General features: G+C 34.6%; 1 protein-coding gene across 1 annotated transcript; it reads right to left on the reverse strand.

Annotated features, from left to right (window-relative positions):
- Positions 1 to 3,100: 3,100 nt before the first annotated feature.
- On the reverse strand, positions 3,101 to 8,143 carry LOC103973167 (ras-related protein RABH1b). The gene is made up of 6 exons (XM_009387662.3): positions 7,917 to 8,143; positions 5,633 to 5,703; positions 5,000 to 5,088; positions 4,650 to 4,761; positions 3,956 to 4,046; positions 3,101 to 3,441 (listed from the first exon to the last, which is right to left on the reverse strand). The coding sequence occupies exons 1-6, from the start codon at positions 8,031 to 8,033 to the stop codon at positions 3,295 to 3,297; spliced, it is 627 nt and encodes a 208-aa protein (XP_009385937.2). The 5' UTR covers positions 8,034 to 8,143; the 3' UTR covers positions 3,101 to 3,294.
- Positions 8,144 to 25,277: the final 17,134 nt, after the last annotated feature.

The raw sequence follows: 25,277 nt of genomic DNA on the forward strand, positions 1-25,277 counted from the left end.
AAAGGTGTATGTAACAATTCTGATATAAAGACCCCTAAGAAAATATAGTCATAGAAACTTAACTTATAGAATCAAGTCAAAGCAGCACGAGATGGAAAAGTGGATGCCAACTAGATATTTCATGTTAATATCTCATCTAAAAGTAATATTCCTCCGTTCGACAATTTAATATTCTTTAACTGACAATTGCTACGAAATAAAATCTAGATAAAGAGTTTCTATTTGTATATTTTCATTTCAAACTTATTGAAGGAATATTTTGTTGAACTGATAGTCCATGAATTCAGTCCATAGTCGGCTTTAACAGCCCACGGCCCATCCCTTTTTTACTTAACCTTAGATCAAATTAGGGAGGTACGATGGTTACGATTTTTGGGGGAGAAAAATTGTAGCAACGAGGTAGATTTTACTACAGCTATGTCATTCCAAAAATTAGGAGAAAAATATAGAAAAATAAGAAGGAAAGGGAAGAAGACAACACAGAGAGGCTATTCTCAATCATCTAGGCAGTATTGATCAGATCTACAATAGATTCTTGCTCTAATTACTTGAGGAGAATGACGTAATCCTTGTATCTTATCTATTCTCTTGTGATTGTTGCTAGGGTTTTAGGCAAAATACTAAGATTTATATGTTCATTATTCTTATAATGGATTATCTCTAGTTTGCCTCATGGTTTTTACCGTTCACGTTGGAGGGGTTTTCCACGTAAATCTTGATATTATATTTAATTGTGATTCTATTTAATTTCGCTACGTGTTATGGCCTGCTAATATTTGTTCATATACAGAAGTTTAAGGATTTTGTTTGACAAACCTTCAACGTATAAAAATGGGATACACAAATATTTTTTTATGGAATTCAAGAAAAATTCTCTTGGATCAAGTAGTAATTATTGAATTACAACCCCTTAAGGATAACTTATTTCTCTCTTCTAAATATGAAAGACTTGTTATTGAGATCTATTGTAAAAGGTTTTAGGTATGTCACTTGGGCTCTCTCTCTCTCTCTCTCTCTCTCTCTCTCTCTCTCTCTCTCTCTCTCTCTACATATCCCTAGTATAATTTTGGAGTAAATCTAGCTAAACTAGACTAGACTTGTTATAGCTCGAACATTGGACCAAATATGCTCCGAATCTCTTTAGGTATAGATCAATTTTAATCAAGATTAATCATATACTCAACATGGAGTCTTCTAATTTGAACTTAGTTATTAACATTATTATTATGCTGCTGTTGCTGAAGGTGATGGAAGAAAGGGCTTCCGGAAGGTAGCTAGTCAGTGCAGACGCATCAATGGATGTGAGATATGCACACACAAGAAAAACAAAAAAGAAAAAGAGTCCCACAACCAACATAAGTTTGAAGCCTGCCGTCGACTAATACGACATTGGCGTTGGAATCATGCAAACGCATTGCACGGAATTCTCCCTCTTCTCCCTCGGTCGGTCGGTCGGTCGTCGAAGTAAGTCTGTGACAGTACGTGCTGTTGCTGACGAACCACAAGAGATGAAGTTATTGTGAAAGCTATCGTCTGCCTTGTAGACTACTCTCGAGATATTTTAATTTCATCGTGACTTAGTCGAAGAACTCCAGAGCCGATGGAATTACGTTGGTAAAGGACCAGAGCTAATCTGGTTTCGCCTGCAATGCAGTTCTGAGATTGTTGTTTGACGAAGCTTCTAAATGACTTCACAGACTTTGACTTGTGTTACCTGACCACACGCATGCCCAAAAGTCAATCAAATATCGACCCGTAAGTTCCACGTTATTTGCTTGATGTGAAGGCTTATGGTCGACATCCCCTGTGGTACGTTTTCTTTATCGTGGTCTGAGAAGCTTCTAATCAAAATAAGCTTCGTCTTCCCCGGGAAGAGTCAGTCAATTAATAATGGCGTTTGCTGCTAGAATCCAATCAGCGTAGCAGCAGAAGCGAACTCGTGAAACGTCCATTCGAACAGATCCAACCTTTTCCATATCTTCATCTTCTTCTTTAGTGGTGAGACGAGTGGAAGATGAAGTGCGAGAGGCACCCCTTCGAGGCCGGTGTGGGCGTCTGCGCCTCCTGCCTTCGCGAGCGCCTCCTCGCCATCACCGCCCCTGCGAAGGCGGCCTCGTCTCCGGAGCACCTGTCGCCTCTTCCCTTCCAATTCCCCCGCTCCGTCTCCCCCTCCGGTTCGCGGCGGTACTCTTCCGTGGTCTCCGCCCTCTTCGGCTGCCACGGACCCGGCGACCGTGACAGGACGCCCCAGAAATCGAGGTCTTGGCTCTCTGCGCTCCTCCGTGGCCGCCGGAAGAAGAACATGTCGAGCGTGTACTCCCCGGAAGACGCCGCCGCATGGCCGGGCCGGGACCCAGATCCTGAGTTCCGGTACGATGCCAAGTCTCCGTGCCGGTCGTGGCATCGGAAGCGGCAACCGATGAGGGAGCCGACGGGGGAGCACAACCACCGCGACCGCGACGATCTGACAAGGTTCGCCACGTGCTTCAGCCCGCTGATGATCGCGAGCTACTCCCGGCGGCGGTCCCGGATGGAGGAGATCGGGTTCTCCGAGCTAGGCCCGCACCACCGCCGACGTGCGTCCACCGGCGGCCCGTTGCTGTACGCGGATCCGCCGCGGAAGCTGGCCGCATTCGTCACCGTTAGGTAACGGCTTTGCGCCCGTCAACCGTCGCCTTTTACTTCCCGTTGCGTCATTAATTCCGGAAAAAATAGAATTAAAATAAATTTCGTGCATCTGCGCCAGAAAAAAAAAAAAAAAAATCCTTGTAATTCTGTGTGAAATTTAGCTCAAATAAAATTTGATGAATTCCTTTGGGATACATTTCTTCTCTTTTGTTTTGATAATCAGTTTTCTCGCTTATCAGAAAAGTTCACAGAAAGAAATGCTTATTCCAAAGGTCAGTTAATAATTAGTAGCAGCAAAACTAATTAATAAGGTAAAAGAAAAAGCTAAGCACAGACCGAAAGAGAAGTGTTTGACATATTAAAAGGATACCTCACAAACGCCAACTCCACGTGAATGAATACTGTAGAGGTTATCCCGTCTTCTTTCCTGCATTAATCCTTCATCCCAATCCAATTATTTAACTGATTCTAGTTTTAGACTCGAGCAAAGCATCTTCTCGCAAATGTATACACCTAGAACCAGATATTACAAACATAGAGACTAGTTCATGCATATCTCTCTCATCAAAACATCCTTTCCTATGTAGGCTGATGCTGTTTATGAGTTGATAGAAAGCTCAGTAAAATACAACACCTCAATAGCAACCTAAACAATTATGGATGAACTCAACACCTACAACCACCAGACTGGGACGGTGATTGGGATGAATTCGCATTTGATGACCTCAAGTTTACATCCACCATGTCTTCCTGCTTTGCCGAAGAAAGATTCTCCATCCCTGGAAGAGCAGCAGCAATCTTTCGGAAAAGAGCCTGAAGAGACCGAGGCAGATGTTAGTAATCCCTTTGATAGTGAATGACAGGTAGATAGATAGATAGGTTGAAAGAACTAAAAACCAAAAACCACAGAGAAATATGAACTAAACAAAAAAACAAGGAAAACTTAAAAGGTAAATGGATTCAGTGGCTTGTCATGTAATTGACTAAGTGATCCTGCTGGTTTACCAAGTAATCTCTCACACTGTTACGGCCTCAATCCGATTGGGTATGAAAAGATGACATCCTGTTTGACTTAACATCTCTCTCACAAGTACTCTTATCTGAATTACTTCGAGGAGGTGGTTGTTCTACACCTCAGAAAATGAATCTTCGTAGACAAGGAAACCATAACATTCAACCACAAAATCCAATGCCTCTGCAGGCTTATTGTTTTTTGGACACCACTTTGCTTTAGCAAATAAATTATGTTGTCATTTTGAAATTTCTTTTTTCACATTTCTTGTCATGGAGAAAGAAAGATAATTTTTTTTCAAGTAAAAAAATGTACCTTTATATTGAAGCCAGCTTTTGCACTTGTTTCAATAAACATGACACCAAGTTCCTGTGCTTTAGCTTCTCCTTCCTCTATTGGAACTTGCCTGACCCACAATAAGAAAAATATACAAGTTCTATTATAAAAACCAGAATTTACAAATCAATTAATAAGACTGAAAACTCAAGCAAGCATACAGAAAATGTTTTTTAAAAAAGCTCATAAAGAATGAGAAAAGTTTCAAAAGCAAACTTGTTTCATGTTTTAAACTAGTTTCAGACAGAACCAGCTTCTATTGATGATAAGATGAGAATAGAAATAGCCAATGACTTCTAGTCAATTGTACAATTCTATATGATGTTCAATTTTTTACCATTGGTTATTCACATTAGTACTTATTATTATAAAATTTGTCGGTTTCTATTGATGGTCAAAGAACTGAAGGTGGTGTTTGACTTCTAATGCTAAAAATATAACTATCCATACCATATTTTCATAGTTTCATTCTCATGAGAGGTTTTTTGTGATGATTGCGTATTGTATCATGCTTACTATTGATCAATGGTCTTACCGTTATGTTGTATATGGATTTGACCAATTATTATGATCATGTATTGGTCATATATTGTACATTTGCTTTACAACCTGTCTTTAGAAAGGCACTCAAATCATAGATAACCATAAGGAGGTGGGAAGGCAAGGGAATCACCTCTTGTCAACAAGGTCGGTTTTGTTTCCAACAAGGACAATGATAACATCACTTCCCCTCTCTGTACGAACCTCTTCAATCCATTTTGAAGTATTCAAGAAGGATTGTCTACCTACAATGCAAATAAGAAGTAATAAATTAAAGATCCTACAACCAATATAGTATCAGAATTATATAAACTAACAGGATAACAAGATCTATAGTATATGAATCTGGATTATGACTACATACTAATTGATCAGTTATCAGAATAAAAATAGGGGGTAAATAATTAGTCAAGTCCTTTGAACAATATAAATGCACAATCTAGATTTACAGAATACCAAGCAAGAGTTACCAAAGAAGCATACTTGCTACATCATATACAATGACTGCAACCGAGGAGTCCCGAATATAACTTGGGATAAGGCTCCTAAATCTTTCCTGTCCAGCTGTGTCCCTAAGTATGATTAGAAGTGAGATATAAGAACTATGAAAAGAGGAAAAAAAGAAAAACATGGACCTTGTAAAGAGAAAATCCTTTAGTAAAAAAGGAAAATTCTGAAGAATTTATTTTAAAGAACAAAGTTTCTAGTACATATCCTAGGAATTGCCTCATATCAATGAGCCTAAATTTACGATGTATTTTCCCACTAGAATATGGTCCTTTTTGTGCTGCTTCCAGACCATAATTACTTGCCTTGAAATTCCGATTCTAAGATATGATAATAAATCAGAAGGTTTGTTAATAATGGTAGATCTAGTAACAGTTTAATTTCACTTCAGAAAAAAATGAAAAACAAGTAAAACATTTATTTTCTACAACCAAGGCAACAAACATCTAGCTTCCCATGTCAAGATGCAATGTCGGAACAGTAATGTAAAATAATGAATCTAAAAAGATTAAACATTTGTGTCAAGCATTGTCGTATGGAAGTAGTAAATGGACATTGTGCAAGGACAAAAGCATAGAATTAAAAATGTAGCAGTGATGAAATTACTACCAGAGCTGCAGTCTGACTGTTCGATCTTCAAGGTACATAGTCTTCGATAGAAAATCTATCCCAATCGTAGCCTGTTCATCATATTAATGCTTCAGGGATGACAGCAAAAAAATCAAAAGGAGAATATAAACACTAACTTGAACCTGCTTAGGCAAAATTTCAATGATATATTAGTTAGTCTATTGTGAGCAATAGAAAAATTAATTCTGTTTACCATGCGAGTAAGTAAAATAAAGAACAAGAAGTACGGCAACATGGGCCAATTTACCAATACCAAAACACTTAACCTGTGCAAAAAAGCCCCTATCTTTGTTAGTTGCGAATTACCAAGAGGTAAATATTATAAGCAATCTCAAAATATGTTAAACCAGCTATAACATTTAAAGGGTATTTAGTCTATTCTTTAACTTTTAACAGGCCATCCAGGGACTCCCATCTCCTATCCAAAGTTTCAAATATCCAATAACATTTACTTTAAAATGACTGTATGCACTCGGGTCATTATAACAAGAAACTACAAATCTGTTCCAATCAATTGTGTTACCAAAGGTTGAATAATTAAGTGATTAACTCGTAGAAGCAAGTGATTGCCAAGGGAACATCATTGAAAATTTGAAAACATCTTATCATTCAAAAAAATCATACAGGTTTAATTCCCCAGTAATAGAGTGTGCATATGACTTACAGAGTTAAGACACGAGAATTTATAATTAACAAATTGTGTAAAGCAAATTTGTTTCAGAATACGTCATGATATGTGAATTAAAATTAATGGCTATTGTGCATTGAGGGGGAAATCTAGAAGTGTTAAAGTTTATACATGACCACCTATTATTGATTCTTGCTGAAGTAGGAATCTTTGTGCACACATACATGTAAGCATCGCAGAGAAACAAGATAATGAAAAATGATGGATAACAAGCTTCTCATAATTCAATTATAAAGTTTCCTTTTGAGAGAAAAAAAAAAACACAAAGACGAGGAGGTTAGAACCCCTTTAATATAAACACAACAACTTTAACCCTATTTACCACATCTAACGTGCATCTTGAACCAAATACATATAGGGGAAAGCAGGTTTGTAAATCTGGCTAGTATGTTAATATTATCTGTTTGTGGCAGTAAGATGAGTCAACAAGACAAATTTTGAAAGAAAGATGTAGAAAAGAAGCATCACCAACTAAGGATAGGCCTATTGCTACAAAGAAAACCAACTTGTAGCAAGAAGAAGCTACGAGTAGACTCTTTTAGCAAGGTAATATGCGGGTGCTACTGTCAATGATTTACCTTTCATATACACAGCTAGGGAAAGTCGAACTGGTGTGATTTTATACATGGCTTTCATGTGTGACTTAATTAAGGAACCAGAAGCCCTCGTATCTCTGTTCTCCCACTTCTCGCTCTCATCCCACCAATTGTGTTCTCTAATTCATCATTTTCTTCTATGTTTCTCTGTGATTACTTAAAAATGCAGTCTATCACTGTGATTGTACCTAAAAGAAACCATGCACAAAACTCTTATTTTTCTCAACGTAACCAGTTGGCGCATATTTGTTTCTGAATCTAATTCTCAGTTGTAATAGTACAGACTTGTTCCCCTGCAATTCTAAATTATTTTTTGAAGGCATTTGCATCCATGTATAGTTTCCAATATTTCTCATCTGCCTTTTGTATAGCAGATAATAATATGCAATAGGGGCAAACATCCTAGAACCCAGAACTAGCAAGATAATAATCCACGATCAATGATTAACAATTGTTTTACTTGACATAGAACAGAAGTAAAATTCTCGGTAAGCATTACTTCTGCACTTCTCTAAATCCAAAATTATTATCGTAATTATACAAAGAAAAAAATACTGCTCATTTAACTGATCAATGCAAATTCTCAGAAACATAAATGGATACAGCGGTGCTCCTTAGAGTTTCTGCCGAAATCGGTCTTCTCCACCAAAAGAATTCAATCGAGTTAAAAACCACCGGAAGATAGTCAAAAGAATAATTCATCATCAACACCCTATATTACGACAGACCGATCTCGATCCTATTCGAATATAAGTTAATTCAGAACTGTACAATCAAAAGAAGCACAGATCATTCTCGATCCATGATTACCACATGTAAAGCAAACCTAATCGACCGTGTATGGAAGCACAGGAAACGGGGTTTACTGAAGATCACTCGAAAGCCTGATCTCGGATTTTTTTTTGCACCAAAAGAATAGATAAGAACCAGGATGAACTGATAGGTACACCAAACAAAACAAATAAGAGCCGAGATCAACCTGATAGGTGTTGTCGAACTTATCGTACATGAATCTGGTGATGATGCTCGTCTTCCCCACCGACTGATCCCCCAGGAATACCAGCTTGTACTTGGCGAGCGCCGACACCGGGGCCATGTTGATCCTAGCAACAGATCCGAACGCGAAAAGAGTGCGAAGAGAGAGAGAGAGAGATGAAGTGGCTCCTGCTTGCTGTTCCGTAGGAACAGGTTGAAGTGCCTGAACAGAGGCAGCTCTCCGGCTTCGTGTGGAAGCCGTTGGATCCACCTCAAGTGGTGTACACCGTCTGATTCGGTGGTGGCAACAAATCGATTTCCCAAATCAATCAAAGCAAACCGTGAAACCTTTCGGTTCGGTCATAGGAATAATTTTTCCAATCAAACAAAACCATTCAATTATAGAAAAACAAAATATTATGATTCAGTGTACTAATCTTAGCTTAGATCTTTCAAATATTCTGAGTATCACTAAAAATTATTTAATAAAACCATCATATTCATTTACCTAATATTGAAGGTTCAAAGCACCATTCCATATATTTTTCACACTTTAACCATTGATTGAATGGTAGCGTACCAAATCTAACTTATCAAAATTGAAGGTTTAAAAACTTATATATTTTTTAATGTATGACTTTGATATATCATGTGCTTCTAAACCCAAATTTCACCTTAATTATTTGTTTTTTATAAAAATAAAATTAAATATTATAAAATTAAATTTAAATTATAAAAAGAGATTCATTAAGTTAACGTTGATAAGGATGACGACTCGATACCAACAAGATAATTTATTTGGAGGAGATGTTAGCTAGCCATCCTCGGTGTTAAAGCAAGTCTTTGCTTTATAACCATAATATTCGATGAATCTCAATCTTTACTTTTTGTTCCTCAATGGTTCCCCAGCATGTCATAAAAATCTTAATCTCTATATTTTTATTTGAATCTTACAAATCCAATACTGACTTAATCAAAGAGGTTTTTATTTCAATAAAGTCTTGTTGGTGTTAGGACCGAAATCCATACTACTAAGAGAACGATGAATTAGTAATTACGAAAAATTATGTTAATTTAAAAACTTTCGATAAAGTTTATAGCGGAAAGATAGTTTAACTTGAAAGTATGTTTGTAAGCATAGTAAAAATAGTAAGCAAGTAAATTAGTTTGCAATATGAGAATGACAATGAAAAGCAAAACAAAAATACAAACCAAGTTTTATAGTGGTTCGGTCATTGTGACCTACGTCCACTCTTGATTCCTCCTCCATTGAGGCTACCAGCGTCCACTAACGATCTTTTTTTAATAGGCGAAGACCAACCACCCTTTAACAACTCTTTCTCCTTTTAACAAGTTTATGAGATAATATTTACAACCCACTTACTTCTCTCTTAAACTGAAATTAACACTTAGAGTTAGAGGAGGGGAATTCTTATAAGATTACAATGATGTTTTCCCCGGTTTTTGTTCTCAATTGATGTGTTCATCAAGTAGGGATGAGTGAGATTTTTATAAGCCCCAAATAGATTTAACTTTGGAGCTAAAACTGTTATGATCAAGTTGACACTAAGAGGGAGGGTGAATTAGTGCTTTCGATCAAAACAATGTTGATTCAAAAATTTGTTCGATAAAGCTTGTATCCGAAAAGGGGTTTAAACTTGAAAACATTCATAAGTGATTTAAGATAGTGAGCAAGTAAATCAGTGAATGATAAGAATGAAAAGCATGAAAGAAATGATACAGAAAGAAAGCACACCAGATTTATAGTGGTTCAGTCATCATGATCTACATCCACTCTCGATTCCTCCTCTATTGAGGCCACCAGTGTCCACTAATGGTCTTTTTTTTAATTAGAGAAGACCAACCACCCTTTTACCACTCTTTTTTCTTTTTATAAGTTTAGAAGATAACCTTTTATAAGCTTCACACCTTTTTTATTCACAAAGCTAAAGAAGGAGGAGGACAGTAAGCACTTTTTCAACACTCTTATAACCAAAATCTCAAACTTTTGTTCACACTCTTTGTGTTCTTTCATGCAGAAAAGAGTGGGGTATTTATAGGCCCCAATGACTTCAAAAATAGAGCCAAAAAATGTCTCATCCCCGATTTTCGGGGTACTGGCAGTACCACCACCATTATTGGGCGGTGCCACCGCCTACAGACTGACATTAGATGGTATCACCGCTCAATCTAGCGATATCATCACTCACTCTAGTGGTACTACTGCCTAACAGAGCCTCGAAGACTAGGCTCTAGTGATACTACTACCTGATAGGGCGATACCATCGCTTGGCAACATTAATTGCCAACGGTACCACCGCATGGTAGCATTAATTACTAGCGGTACCACCGGCAAAACCACTTGGGAGGCTAAGCCCCAAGCGATTCTACTGCCTAGTCTGGGTGGTCCCACCACTTGACGTGGCTCCAAGTGGCTGAATGAGCCATCCAACCAGCCCAATTCAGCCTTATTAAAGGCCTAGTTAGCCCCTAATTGAGTTAGTGGAATTTCTCCCAAAATTAACTCGAATTAAAACCCTAACTACGATAACTAAGGCTAGACAATTACAATACAAGTAATCATAGTTGTTCGGCATGTCAATTGTTCATCCGAACTCTCGGTGAACTTCTAGCGAACTCTTGACGATCTTCCGATGAGCTTTCGGCGAACTCCCGGCAAACTTCCGGTGAGCTTTTGACGAACTCCCGACGAACTTCCAATGAGCTTTCACTATATCGACTAATCCTCTAGTGTATCCCTCGATTTATCTGGCCCAATGCTCGATCATTGACTCTAGCCCAACTTTGATTATTCTTTAATTGTTTTACCTTTTTCACAATCGTAGTTAGTCTTTTATCTCAACACATGGATTAAATTATTAATTCACCAATTAATTTCATTATCAAAATCTAAGATTAAATAATTTTTTCTTTTTTTATAATGATAACCAATAGATGATAGAGTTAACCTTAACTCCCCCTATCTATATGGCTTATTGAGATAAGACAAACTTGTATAAAAAGGAATCATAACCTTTGAATTTAAGTGAAACTATTTTGATCATATCAAATGTAATATATCATATCAAAATTTCATATATTATACATCATCATAGTTTCAAGTTATCAAAATGTAACATGCATAATTACAATTGATCACTTCATGCATGATATCAAAAATAAATCAACATAATTTCAAGTTATCAATTTCAAAACATTACAACTCATCATTTCATGCATGATACCAAAAATAAATCAATATTGTTTTGGCCATAACATACATGATACTAAAGCATTCATCATTTCATACATTGCACTATATCAAAGTGTACAAAACATCGTACATGGTAACATTAAAGAGTACATAGAAGAATCCGTCGACTTCTCCTCCTTTGTCATCAACAAAAAGAAGATATATACAAGTTTTTCAGGTGGTGGTAAATCGAAATGCCTAAATAAAGTATTAAGTTATCGATGAATTTGATGCAACTCGGTTAAGATTTGATCTTAATGTAGTTTAATTTGATCTAATCGAGTGACTATGGAATCAACAGATGAGGGGGATGTTGATTCTATTGGAGGTGCTGTGTCAAAAGGACTAGTAGGAGGAGATTGACTTTCCCTATATATAGGTGTTTCTAGTTCTAGTTCAGATGGGGGAGGATCATTCCTCTTAGGTAATCTAATCCAAACACCATTTCTTACTATACATCTTAATCTTTTTAATAGGTTTCTATTGATAACATTAAATCTATCTAGTTTCAAGGTTTATTCATTCGGTATAATGACTATGTCATGTTCATGCATTAATCTAATAATTAACACACCAAATAGAAGCATCTGTTGATAATTCAATCATGTTTTATCGTATCAGATATCCAAAGCAGTTATCATGTCCTACCAGAATCCAATACATTGTTCCTAATTTCATTTGACTAACTTTATCATGATATTATTGTTTTGAAAATAGAATTTTTATCATGATGTGATGAAGCAATTTTATGTTGAATGGTAATAAATGTTCACAACTTTTTGGAACAATAGACAAATTTAGATTATAAAAAATGGTACCTATAGCCTCAGAATATGTGATCCCAACCGATTCTATGTCCTATTATCCTATAAAATAGCAACCTCTTCTTTTCTCAAGAATTCATATTAGGTTACAAATTACGTTATCCGTAATGGGTATGTGATATCCTAAGAGATAAGTGGATACCATATCGTGTTCATTCACATGTACGTTGTTGCAAATTGGAAGAACATCTAAATTAGCGAATCATTGAATTGGTTCTAAATCACTCAATTCTTCTAAATCTACATATTTTCCCTTATGTATACTTTAGACTCAAAGGTTGGGAATTTAAGGGTATGTTGAGGGGAATGAAAGAGTATAGAATCAAAGGTTTTATCTAACCTCCTCTTTCCTTTATTCTTTCAGGATCTTTTAGATGACATGGGGACTACATATATGACAAATAATAAGTGGCAAGGATAAGTAATAAATGGAGAATGAGAGAAAAAAATGGGTTTAAGAATTACCTATGTAGTTTAAACTTCTTGTGATCACCAAAGAGGGTTTGAGATTGATCCTTAGCTTTGTAAAGGATAGTGGTTTTCTTGAGTTTCTATAAGAAGAGTAAGAGGAATGAGGGGTGTGGAGCAGTTTAGAGGGGTGTAGAGAGGGTTGGGGGGTGGTTCTATCGTCGGCCCTAACTATGGTTTTTATAGGGCAAGATTGCGGGCGGTGGTACCGTAAGTTGGGTAGTGCTACCGCCTATAAGTGGTGTGTACTGGCGGTGCTATCACCAGTCCAGCAGTGCCATCGTAGGTGCACTATTTTTTTTTTTGCTCAAGTTATCAATGTTGGTTTTCTTTTTCTAGCACTTTTTTCTGTTCTTTTGAGATGCAGCAAGCAAGTACTCTTGCTTCCTTTTCTTTTGAGATATGCAAGATCACAATCATTCAAACACTCATTTGTGCAAATATCATATCAAGTCATTTCATGAATCGAAGTTCTACTTTTGTAAATAGAAAGAGTAAGAATTCATATGGAAATGATCAACTCATAAAAGATCAAATATACTGATGATCCATAAATAAGATCTCTTTTTTTGTGAATTACAAAGCGAAGGAATGATAGTAAACGTTCTAAAAAAAGAAAACTCAATTTTTAAAAGTTGAGAAATCCAAAAATATAAAAGAGGAACTTATGCATTAAAAAGATTTAACATACCTAATTCTCTTCTAACAAAGTCAAATTGTTCCTCATTCAATGGTTTTATAAAAATATCAGCTTTGATATTTTGTATCAATAAATTCTAGAGATATATCATGGTTATTAACATGATCTCTTATAAAATGATGTCTAATATCAATATGTTTAGTTCTAGAGTGTTGAATGAGATTTTTTATTAAACATATTGCACTAGTGTTATCACATTTTATAGAAATATTTTTCAAGTGAATTTCATAATCTTTTAATATGTTTTTCATCTATATAACTGTGCACAACATGCACATACTGTTATATACTTAGTTTCAGTTGTAGATAATACAACCAAGTTTTGTTTCTTGGAAAACTAAAAGACAAGTGCACGACCTAAGAGTTGACATGTTCCAGATATACTTTTTCTATTTATTTGACAATCATCAAAATAAGCCTCGGCATAAGCAATCAATTCATGATTTTTGATTTTTGGATACCATAATCCTATATTATGAGCTCCAGTTAGGTATCTAAAATTTTTTTTAATAGTTTTTAAGTGAGATAGCTTGGAATTTGACTAAAATCTAGCACATAGTCTAACATTAAATAAAATATCAGGTCTAGTTGTTGTGAGGTATAATAAACTACATATCATACCCCTATAAATCTTTTGATCAAAATATTCTCCATTAATATCCATATCTAATTTTATAGAAGTGCTCATTGGTATATTTAGAGCTTTAACACTATCCATATTAAATTATTTTAATAGATCTAACGTATACTTAGTTTGACTAACAAAAGTTTCATCATTAAATTATTTGATTTGTAAACATAGGAAAAATGTTAATTCCCCCATTAAACTCATTTTGAATTCATGACTCATACTATTAGCAAATGATTCTCATAAAGATTCATTTGAAAATCCGAAAATGATATCATCAACATAAATTTGAATAATAAAAAATTATTTTTAAAACATTTGATAAATAATGTAGTATTGACCTTACCTTTCATAAAATTATTCTTAATTAGAAAGGAACTAAGTCTCTCAGACTAAGCCTTTGGGGTTTGTTTCAAACCATAGAGAGCATTAGACAACTTAAAAACATGATTTGGAAAAATGATATTCTCAAATCCGAGTAGTTGTTTAACATAAACATCTTTGGAAATAAAGTTATTAAGAAAAACACTTTTAACATCCATTTAAAATAAATTAAAATTATTACAACTAGCATAGGCAAGGAGAATCCTTATGGCTAAAGTCTAATTACAAGAGAGAAGATTTCTTCATAATCGATACCTTCTTCTTGGTTGACACCTTTGGCCACTAATCTAGCCTTATTTCTAACCATGATACCAAATTCATCTTGCTTGTTTCTATAAACTAATTTAGTACTAATTACTAAATGGTAACTAGGTCTAGGAACAAGCTTCCATATCTCATTTCTCTTAAATTGATTTAATTCCTCATGCATTGCAAAGACCCATGAATCATCTTTTAAGGCTTTGTCAATGCATTTTGGTTTAATTTGAGACAAGAAGGCTACATTAGCATAGAAATTCTTAAATGAAAAGCAAGTTTGAATACCTTTTAAAGTATCTCCAATGATTAGCTCCTTAGGATAAGCATCTATATACTTCCAATCCTTAGGTAAGGATTCTTTGGAAGAAGATGCATCCAAGTTGCTAAGGGGAGAAGAGTTTTCATTCAAATTTAAAGCATCAAAATCATCATCAAAATTATTTTTCTTAAATTCGAGAAGCTCGTTAAAATAGATTTCTCTATAACCAAAGTTCTTTTATTAAAGATATGAAAAGCTTTAGACATAGAGGAATAATCAAGAAAAATGCTTTCATCAGATTTTACATCAAATTTTCCTAAGACATCTTTTTCATTTAAAATAAAATATTTACAATCAAAAAGTTTAAAATATGAAGTATTAGGTCTTTTATTATTTCACAATTCATCGAGAGTTTTGGAAAATAATAGTTTTACAAGCACCTTGTTCATGACATAGCATCCCGTGTTAATGGCTTCGACCCAAAAATATTTGAGTAGGATATGCTCATTAAGCATGGTTCTTATCATTTCTTATAAACTCCTATTTTTTCTCTCACCAACTCTATTTTATTGACGGTTTCTTGGAGTGGAGAAGTTGTAGTTATACCTATTTGAATCATAAAAGTTTTTAAAATTATGATTTTGAAATTCACCACTATGATCACTTCGAATGGAGGCAATCATAAAATCCTTTTTATTTTAAACTAATTTATAAAAATTTAAAAAATATTTAAAGTAATCACTTTTATATGTCAAGAAGTATGTCCACGTGTATTTACTATAATCATTAATAATTATAAAGGCATATTTACTGTCTCCTAGGCTTATTATATCAATTGGTCCAAATAAATTTATATGGATCAATTGTAGTGGTCTAGAGGTGCTTATTTGATTATTTGATTTGAAACTAATTGTTATTTATTTTCCTAAATGACATGCGTCACAAACTTTGTCTTTGACAAACTTGATGTTAGTCATTCCTCTTACAGGTTCTCTAGTTGAAATTTAAGAGATTAGTTTTATGCTAGCATGACCTAATCTCTTATTCCAAAGCCATGCATCATTGTTTAAAGCCAAAAAAACATGTTTCATCATAAAAATCATCAATATCAATAGTATACATATTATTATTTTTAAGGACAATCATAGATATATTTTTGTGTGGTATTTCAATTATACAAACATTAGATTCAAATTTGATGATATATTTTTTATCACACAATTGACTAATGCTTAGTAGATTATGTTTTAAACCATCTACTAATAACACATCTTTAATTAAAATGTTTGATTTATTAACTATATTTCTTTTGTCAATAATTTTTTCTTTGTTGTTGTCTCCAAATGTGACAAATCCTTCGTCTTAACTAGTGAGCTTAAAGAAGTGTGTTAGATCTCCGGTCATGTGTCTTGAGCATCCACTATCAAGGTACTATCTCTTGCTCCTAGCTTGTGGTTGTAGATATATTTATAAAAAAGACAGTTTTCTTTTAGGTACCCATTTAACCTTGGGTCCCTCATAAATAGATCTATCTATCATTGAGTGATTTATGGTTCCTTTAGAAACCCAAACTAATTTGTGTAAACTATACCTTTTAAATAGACATTTGTAGATAAAATTACCATATTTTTCATAAAAAAATATATTTTTCTTTAGGTGAGACATATAATGTAGGTCCTTTAATGAAGATAGTTGGCTTTTGTTAAGTATTACTCATAAAGTTAATTCCTTCCTTTCTATGAATATAACCATTATTAGTAATGATCATGTTTAGAAATTTTTTACCTATTTAAAAATTTTCTAATATTTCTTCTAGTAAGACATTTTCTTTTCTAAATGAATCTATCTTATCACACTTAGTGCAAGAAGCAAACATACCATCATCATGCTCATTTTTTAGTTTATTAAATTTACTAACACGAGAAGCATGCTCCTTTTCTAATAACTTGTATTTTTTACCGACTAGCTTATATTCATCACATCAATCATTAAAAGTAGTAAGTAAATCATCATAAGCTAAATGAGATTTGGTTGAGTCACTTATCTCGTCATTGAGCGTAATTAGTGCGTAATTTGCAACTTCCTCTTTATTGATTGGCTCATCATCTTTGGATGCACTCGAATCGTCCCAAGTTGCTTTGAACGCCTTCTTTTTCTTTGGTAACTTCTTCTTTACTTGGGGACATATATTTTTGAAGTGCCCCGGCTTCTTGCATTCATAACATATTATTTGATCATTTTTCAGTTCACTTTTATTCTTAAAGTCCTGTTTTGTTTTATTTCTTTTCAAGAATTTTTTAAACTTTCTTGTAATAAGTGCTAAGTCATCATCATCATCATTACTTGAATTTTTACCCAAGTGGCCTTCTTGGGTTCTAAATGTCATATTCTTCCTGTTCTTTGGAAGGTTGTTCTCAAGTTCATAATGTGTTATGCACATCATTTCATAGGTTATAAAGGACTTGATAAGTTCTTCAAGCGGAAAGTTATTTAGATCCTTTGCTTATTATATTACCGTTACTTTAGGATCCTAACTTTTTGGAAGAGATTTTAATATCTTGTTAACAATTTCAAAATTAAAAAAAAATTTACCAAGTGCTTTTAGACCATTGATGACATCCGTAAAACGGGTGTACATGTCTCCAATAGTTTTACTTGGTTTCATTTAAAACAACTCATAGCTATGAACTAAAAGATTAATTTTTTACTCTTTAACCCTACTCGTGCTTTCATATATGACTTCAAGCGTGTGCTAAATCTCATGTGCAGTTTTGTATATAGAAACTCGATTAAATTCATTCTTGTCAAGAGCACAAAATAAAGCGTTCATCGCTTTAGCATTCAAAGAGAAAGTCTTCTTTTCCAAATCAAGAAAATTCTCATTCTAGTTTTTCAATACATGTACTCCGTCCCATTGAACATAGGAAGACGAGTGATAGAAAGACCCTCTTGATTGCTAACAAAAGTCATCTCTCTTGGGTTTTAAACCAAATAGAGAGTAACCTTGCTTTGATACTAACTGTTAGGATCAAGTTGGTACTAAGGGGGTGAATTAGTGCTTTTGATCAAAATGACATTGATTCAAAGATTTATTGGATAAAGCTTGTATCCGAAAAAGGGTTTAAACTTAAAAATATTTGTAAGTAATTTAAGGTAGTGAGTAACTAAATCAGTGAGTTATGAGAATGAAAAGCATAAAAAAATGACATAGAAAAAAAATGCACCAGATTTATAGTGGTTCAATCATCGTGACCTACATCCACTCCTGATTCTTCCTCCGTTGAGACCACCGGCATCCACTAACGGTCTTCCTTTAATGGGCGAAGACCACCACCCTCTTACAACTCTTTCTCTTTTTTATAAGTTTAGGAGATAACCTTTTACAAGCCTCACACCTCTTTTAGATTTATCACAAAGCTAAAGAAGGAGGAGGACACTTAGCAATTTTTCAACAATTTTACAACTAAAATCTCATACTTTTGTTCACACTTTTCATGCTCTTTCATACAAGAAAGAGTGGAGTATTTATAGGCCCCAATGGCTTCAAAAATGAAGTCAAAAAGTGTCTCATCCTTGGTTTCCGAAGTACTAGCGATACCATCGCTATTATTGGGCGGTACCATTGCATGCAAATTGACACTAGGCGGTACCACTACTCAGTCTGGTTGTATTATCGCTTGACAGAGCTTCAAAGACTAGGCTCTAGCAGTACCACCGCGTGGTGGTATTAACCGTTGATGGTACCATCGCCCAATCTAGGCAGTACCACTAGCTAGTCCACTGGGAGGCTAAGCCCCATCCATATGGTTCCACTGCCCAGTCTGGGCGGTGCCACTGCTTGACATGGCTCTAAGTGGTTGAATGGGCCATTCAACTAGCCTAATTCAGCCCTGTTAAAGGCCTAATTGGCTCATAATTGAGTTAGTAAAATTTCTCCCAAAACTAACTTGAATTGAAACCCTAACTACGGCAATTAAGGCTAGACAATTACAATGCAAGCAATCCTAGTTGTCCAACATGTCAATTGTTCATCCGAACTCTCGGTGAACTTCCGGTAAACTCTCGACGATCTTCTGGTGAGCTTTCGGCGAACTTCTAGTGAGCTTTCACTGCATCGACCGATCCTTCAACGTATCCACTGATTCATTTGGCCCGATGACCGATCATTGACTCTGTCCCAACTTTGATTCTTCTTTAATTGTTTTGCCTTTCTCACGATCATAGTTATTCCTGCATCACTAATCTCAACACATGGATTAGATCATTAATTTATCAATTGATTTCATCATCAAAATTAGATATTCAACAAAAACGATCTCATCTCGAGTTTTCGGGGTATTGGCGGTACCACCACTAGTATTGGGCAGTACCACCACTTGCCAGTCTGACACTATGTGATACCATCACTTAGTCTAGTAGTACCACCACTTGACCACTATCATTGGGCGGTACCACTGCCTAACACAATTTGAGATATTATGTCTAGGTGGTGCCACTACCCAATCTAACGGTACCACCGTTTAGTCTGGCGGTACCACCGCTTAGTCTGGCGGTACCACCACTAGACCCTGTTACAGGACACTGAATGGGCCAATCAGTAAGCCCAATTCAGTCCTGATTTAGACTTAATTGGCCACTAATTGAGTTGGTATTGTTTCACCCCAATACTGACTCAATTAGACCTAAACTAACTCAGCCTAGACAAATTATTATAAAGCATGAATCATATGTTGTTCGGCATGTCATTGGTTCTTCCAACACTTCGTCTGATCCTTCGGCACATCGTCCTCTCCTTCGGTGTATTGCCCAATTAGCATATTAACTCCTGCGACTTTCGATCTCCTTAGTGCAATGTCCGATCCTTTGGCTTAATGCCTGACCTCATAGCACGAAGTCCTTCTGCCGATATGTCGATCGATCTTTCGGTCCGACGTCCAATCTCCTAACATGTTCAACTCCGGCCCAAAGTCTAATTCCTCATGCTTTAATTAATTTGCCTCTCCTTAATTGAAGCAAGTCCTGCGTTACTCAAAACGTAGATTAGATCACAAACTCATCAATTGATTTCATCCTTAAAATTTGAGATTCAACAATCTCCCCCTTTTTGATGATGACAACCAATTGATGATGAAGTTTAAACTAAACTCCCCCTATCAAATCCCATATTGATAGAAACTTTAAATTCAAAAAATCATGACTATTTCATCATTGCATACATTATGAATATTGAAAGAATCAATTAATCATATCATCTATCTTAAAATCATAAGTATTTCATGCATAGTCAAAGTATATCATGTATGATCATCATTATAACTTCTCCCCCTTTATCATCAACAAAAAAGAGAAGTGCGATTAGCAAGTTTTATATTGCCTTAGAACATGCAAGCTAACAAATTGGCAAGTGTTACTTCTATTTGAAGTATGAAGGCTAGCAAGTTTTACTTCTCTTGAGATGAGTAAGCTAGCACTTTTCTCTTGAGATGTGCAAGATAGCAAGTTTTTATTTCTTTGAAATGTGTAACCAAGCAATTTTTCTTCCTTTTGCAAGCTAGAAAGTTTTCTTTCCTTGAAATGTACAAGCTAGTAATTTTTGCTTCCTTTTACAATGTGCAAGTTAGCAAGACTTTTTTCCCCTTTTATTGTCAAAGAAAAGGTAATAATACAATAGTACAATTTTTCTCTTTTTTACATCAATGATTCAAAATTATATCATGAGATATAAATCATAAATACAAGGCAATTATACATCATAAATTCAAGTCATAACATCAAGAAGTCAAGTAACATATCATGGTTAATTTGAATACATATCTTCTTTAGAAAATACTAAGAAGAATCATAGGAGGATAATTAATGAAAAATCTTGATTCATAATAAATCTCAATTTATAAATATCAAGTGCAAGAATCAAGATTCATTTGGATGAATCTCTTCTTTAGTGAAAGGAAAAATCTTGATTTATAGAAAACTTTCAAGTTGTAATCAAAAGAACAATCATGATTCATTTGGATAATATTCCTCTTTAGTAAATGGCAAAAAGAAATATAGGAGATCAAATATGAGATCTCGATTCACAAAAAAATCTTATCAAATATCGAGAAATCAAGATATGATTAGAATAAAAAGTAAATCTCAATCCATAAAAATTTCTTCTAAGAAATGTCAAATCATCATCATCATCACTTTGGGCATGATTCCAAAACAATAAATTTTTAAATCATCATTACTTGGGTATGCATGATACCAAAATATGGTTTCAAGTCTTCAAGGTATAACATACACAATTTCAAGCTATTACAAACCATTATCAAGGTCATAGTTTGTTTGCATTAATCTTTTCTTTAGTAAATAGTAAGAAGAAATCATCAGAGATAGAAAAGATTTTGATTCTCATAAAAGATACCTCAAGTAGAGAAATCAAAAGAAAGTTCATGATTCAGTTGGAAAAAAATTATTCAAATTTAATTTATCAACTCCAAACTCATCATCAAAATCACTTTTCTTACATTTGGAAAATTCATTGAAAACAATGTACATTGATTCCTTTGAGATTAAAAATAGCTAAAATTCTTTAGTTTCAATTTGTGTGATTGACTTTATACTAGCATGCTCTAGTCTTCCATATAAAAGTATTGCATCATCATTTAAAATCAAAAAATAATACAAAAATCATCAAGATCAATAGATTATTATTTGTGTAATCATAAACCATTTTTAATCAAAGATTTATTATAACAAAATCATCAAGTTTCAATCATGATCTTTCCTTTATTATTGTTTGTTATAGTAATATATTTTTTTCTTTAAGTGAATCTAACTCTTCATACTTAGTGCTAGGAGTTAACATGCAATAGTCATGATCAATTTTTTTAAAAAAAATCACTAGAAAGAGAAGCATAATCCACCTTTTTTTAAATATTACTTACTAATTTAAAAATAACTCATGAAATACATCAAGTAATTTCATAGTAAAGTAAAGGGGTTTTGGTTAAGTCACTTATCTTGTTTTCGGATGTACTTGTTTCGTCACATATAGTCTTGAGTGCTTTCTTCTTTTTTTGTACGAGAACCTTCTTCTTCAGTTGCGGACATTCGCTTTTGAAGTGCCCTGACCGATTGCATTTATAGCAAATTATTTTGTTCTTTTTAAGTTCATTTTATTCTTAGATTCTTATTTTATGAACTTCTTAAATTTACTTGTGAGGGTTCAAAGTAATCATCACTTTAGCTTTTGCTTGAGTGGTCTTCATTTGTTCTAAGTGTCAAATCCTTCATATCATATTTTTTGGAAGATTGTTCTCAAGTTTATCATGTGCTATACACATCATTTCATAGGTCATCAAAGATCCGATAAGTTCTTTAAGCGGAAAGTTATTTAGGTCTTTTGCCTCTTGTATTATAGTTACTTTTGAATCTCAATTTTTAGAAAGAGATAGTAAAACTTTATTAACAAGTTTAAAATTTAAAAATTTTTTATTAAGAGCTTTTAAGCCATGGACAATATCCATAAAATGGGTGTATATGTCAACAATGGTTTTACTTGACTTCATTCGAAACAGTTCAAAATCATACATCAAAAGATTAATTTTAGACTCCTTAACTCTATTCATACTTTCATGAGTTACTTCTTGTGTGTATCAAATCTTATATACATTTTTACATAAAGAAATATGATTAAATTTATTTTTGTTTAAACCACAAAATAGAGTGTTCATAGCTCTAGCATTCAAAGAAAAAGTTTTCTTCTCCAAATCATTCTATTCGTTCATTGGATTAGAAGACTTTTGAAAACTACTTTCAACAATATTCCATAAATTTAAATCCATAGAAAGAAAGAAAACTCTCATTCGAGTTTTCCAATAAGTGTAATCCGTCCCATTGAACATGGGAGGATGAATAATAGAGTGACCCTCTTGAAAGCCAAAAAAAGTCATCTCTCTTGGGTGTTAAATCAAATAGAGAGAAACTTGGCTCTAATACCAACTATTGGGACCAAAATTGACACTAAGAGGGGGGTGAATTAGTACTTACAAAAAATTATGTCAATTTAAAAACTTTCGATGAAGCTCGTATCGGAAAGATGAGTTTAACTTGAAAGCGCATTTGTAAGCGTAGTGAAAGTAGTAAGCAAATAAATCAGTTTGCAATATGAGAATGATAATGAAAAGCAAATCAGAAATGCAAACCGAGTTTCATAATGGTTTGATCGTCATGATATACGTACACTCCTAATTCCTCCTCCGTTGAGACCACTAGTATCCACTAATAGTTTTCCTTCAATGGGCGAAGACCAACTACCTTCTTACAACTTTTTTCTCCTTTTAACAGGTTTAGGAGATAACCTTTACAACCCACTCATCTCTCTCTTAAATTGAAATCAACACTTAGAGCAAGAGGAGGGGAATTCTCACAAGATTATAACAATGTTTTTCCCAAATTTTGTTCTCAGTTGATTTGTTCACCGATCAGGAATGAGTGGGGTTTTTATAAGCCCCAAATGAATTCAAATTTGGAGCCAAAATGATCTCATCCCGAGTTTTTAGGGTATTGGCAGTACTACCGCCTACCAGTCTGACACTAGGTGGTACCACTACTTAACACACTATTACTAGGCAGTACCACTGCCTAACATAGTCTAGGAGACTGTTTGGACAGTACCCTTGCTAGTTTGGGTGGTAACACCACCAGACTCTATTATAGGACACTGAATGGGCCAATCAGCAAGCTAATTCAACCTTAATTCAAGCTCAATTGGCTACTAATTGAGTTGACACTGTTTTACTTGAATATCAACTCAATTAGACCTAAACTAACTCGATCTAGACAAATTATTACAAAGCATGAATCATATGTTGTCCGGAATATCATTGGTTCTTTCAACGCTTCGTTCGATCTTTCGGCGTATCGTCCTCTCTTTTGGCATATTGCCCAATCAGCATGTTGACTCCCGCAACTTTTGATCTTCTTGGCACAATGTCCGATCCTTTGGCCCGATGCTCGAACTCATGGCACAAAATCCTTAGGTCGGCACGTCGATCGATCCTCTAGCCCGACGTCCAATCTTCTAACATGTTCAACTCCAACCCAACATTCGATTCCTCCTGCTTCAATCAATTTGCCTCTCCTTGATTGAAGCTAGTCTTGCATCACTCAAAATGCATATTAGATCATAAACTCATTAATTGATTTTATCATCAAAATTTGAGATTCAACAGTAAGATCATAGATTGAATCCCTTATTCTCTCAATACCTCTACCTATAACAAGCATGGAAGTGGAATCAATTGAATATGAACCTTATCCATGTGTCGAAAAATTAAATTTGATTTAATAGATTGGTGCTAAAACGAGGACATATCTGAAATGTCATATAATAATCGTATCATACCATAATGAAGGAATTAAGAAGAGCTCCTCTTGGAATCTAAACTAGGTCGTGGCAAGACTTACATGGAATAAACTCTTTTTTATTCTTGGGTTATATGAATACATTATCGTACTATAATAGATCAAGAGAATATCCGAAGATAAAAAGTATCCTTTTTTCACTACTAATGAGTTATATTGTTATAAAGTTATGTCATTCATGAGCCACTTATCATATGATGGTATAAGAGATATTCAAGAAGTAAATCGATCGTAATAAAAAAACATATGTTGATAACATGTTTATCAAAAGCCAAATAACTAATGCCCATCTAATTGACCATGAGATTTTTGCCACGATCAAAAGGGTATAATTTTAGTTGCATCCCTCCAAATGTGTATAAATTTCTAGTCTTTATGAAAAATAAAAAAGGAATTGATATTAATTTAAAGAAGATTGAGGTCTAATAGTTGACTGGACAAATCATTACATGAAGCTGCTTCCTCTCTAGAAACAATGATAGATGCCTCCCTTCTACATGTAAAAACATCATAAAGAATTCTAATAGAAGGCCATATTCGACCATCTAAAGGAGTATCTCAGCATATGTTCGTAGCTCTTTAGTCTTGAACTTGACGAAGAGGCATTTTTTCACTTATCGATGACGCCCTCAACGATGAGTTCCATGTGTTAAAATAAAGAGATAAATGAGTTGTAGAAGAAGAAGTTGAATGTTATTGACATATCCTCCGTCTTTATATACAGGTTAGAAGGAGAAGTTTCCTCAACGGGTTAGAGGATTTCCCTCAACAGAGTAGAGAGATTTCCTCAACAGTTAGGGAAATCTCATCTACTTATCATGCCCCCGCAAGATGGTGCTCCTATCAAGGAGGCCAATCTTGGACTGATGTAATGCAAACAGCTTACGAGCTATAGGCTTCGTAAGTGAGTCGGCCAATTGATCAGCTGTATGAACATGAGAAACACGGAGTTGACGGCGGACAACTTGATCACGTACAAAGTGGAAGTCAATAGCAATATGTTTCATGCGGGAGTGGAATACCGGATTAGCGCATAGATAGGTAGCTCCAATATTATCACAATATATTGTAGGAGTGGAATCGATGTTGAGTTCCTGGAGAAGATTCGTGATCCAATTGAGTTCTGCAGTGGTAGCGGCAATGGCACGGTATTCAGCTTCAGTTGTAGACCGGGCGACTG

This window comes from Musa acuminata, chromosome BXJ2-5, assembly GCF_036884655.1.
Source record: "Musa acuminata AAA Group cultivar baxijiao chromosome BXJ2-5, Cavendish_Baxijiao_AAA, whole genome shotgun sequence".
NCBI classification, from domain to species: domain Eukaryota; kingdom Viridiplantae; phylum Streptophyta; class Magnoliopsida; order Zingiberales; family Musaceae; genus Musa; species Musa acuminata.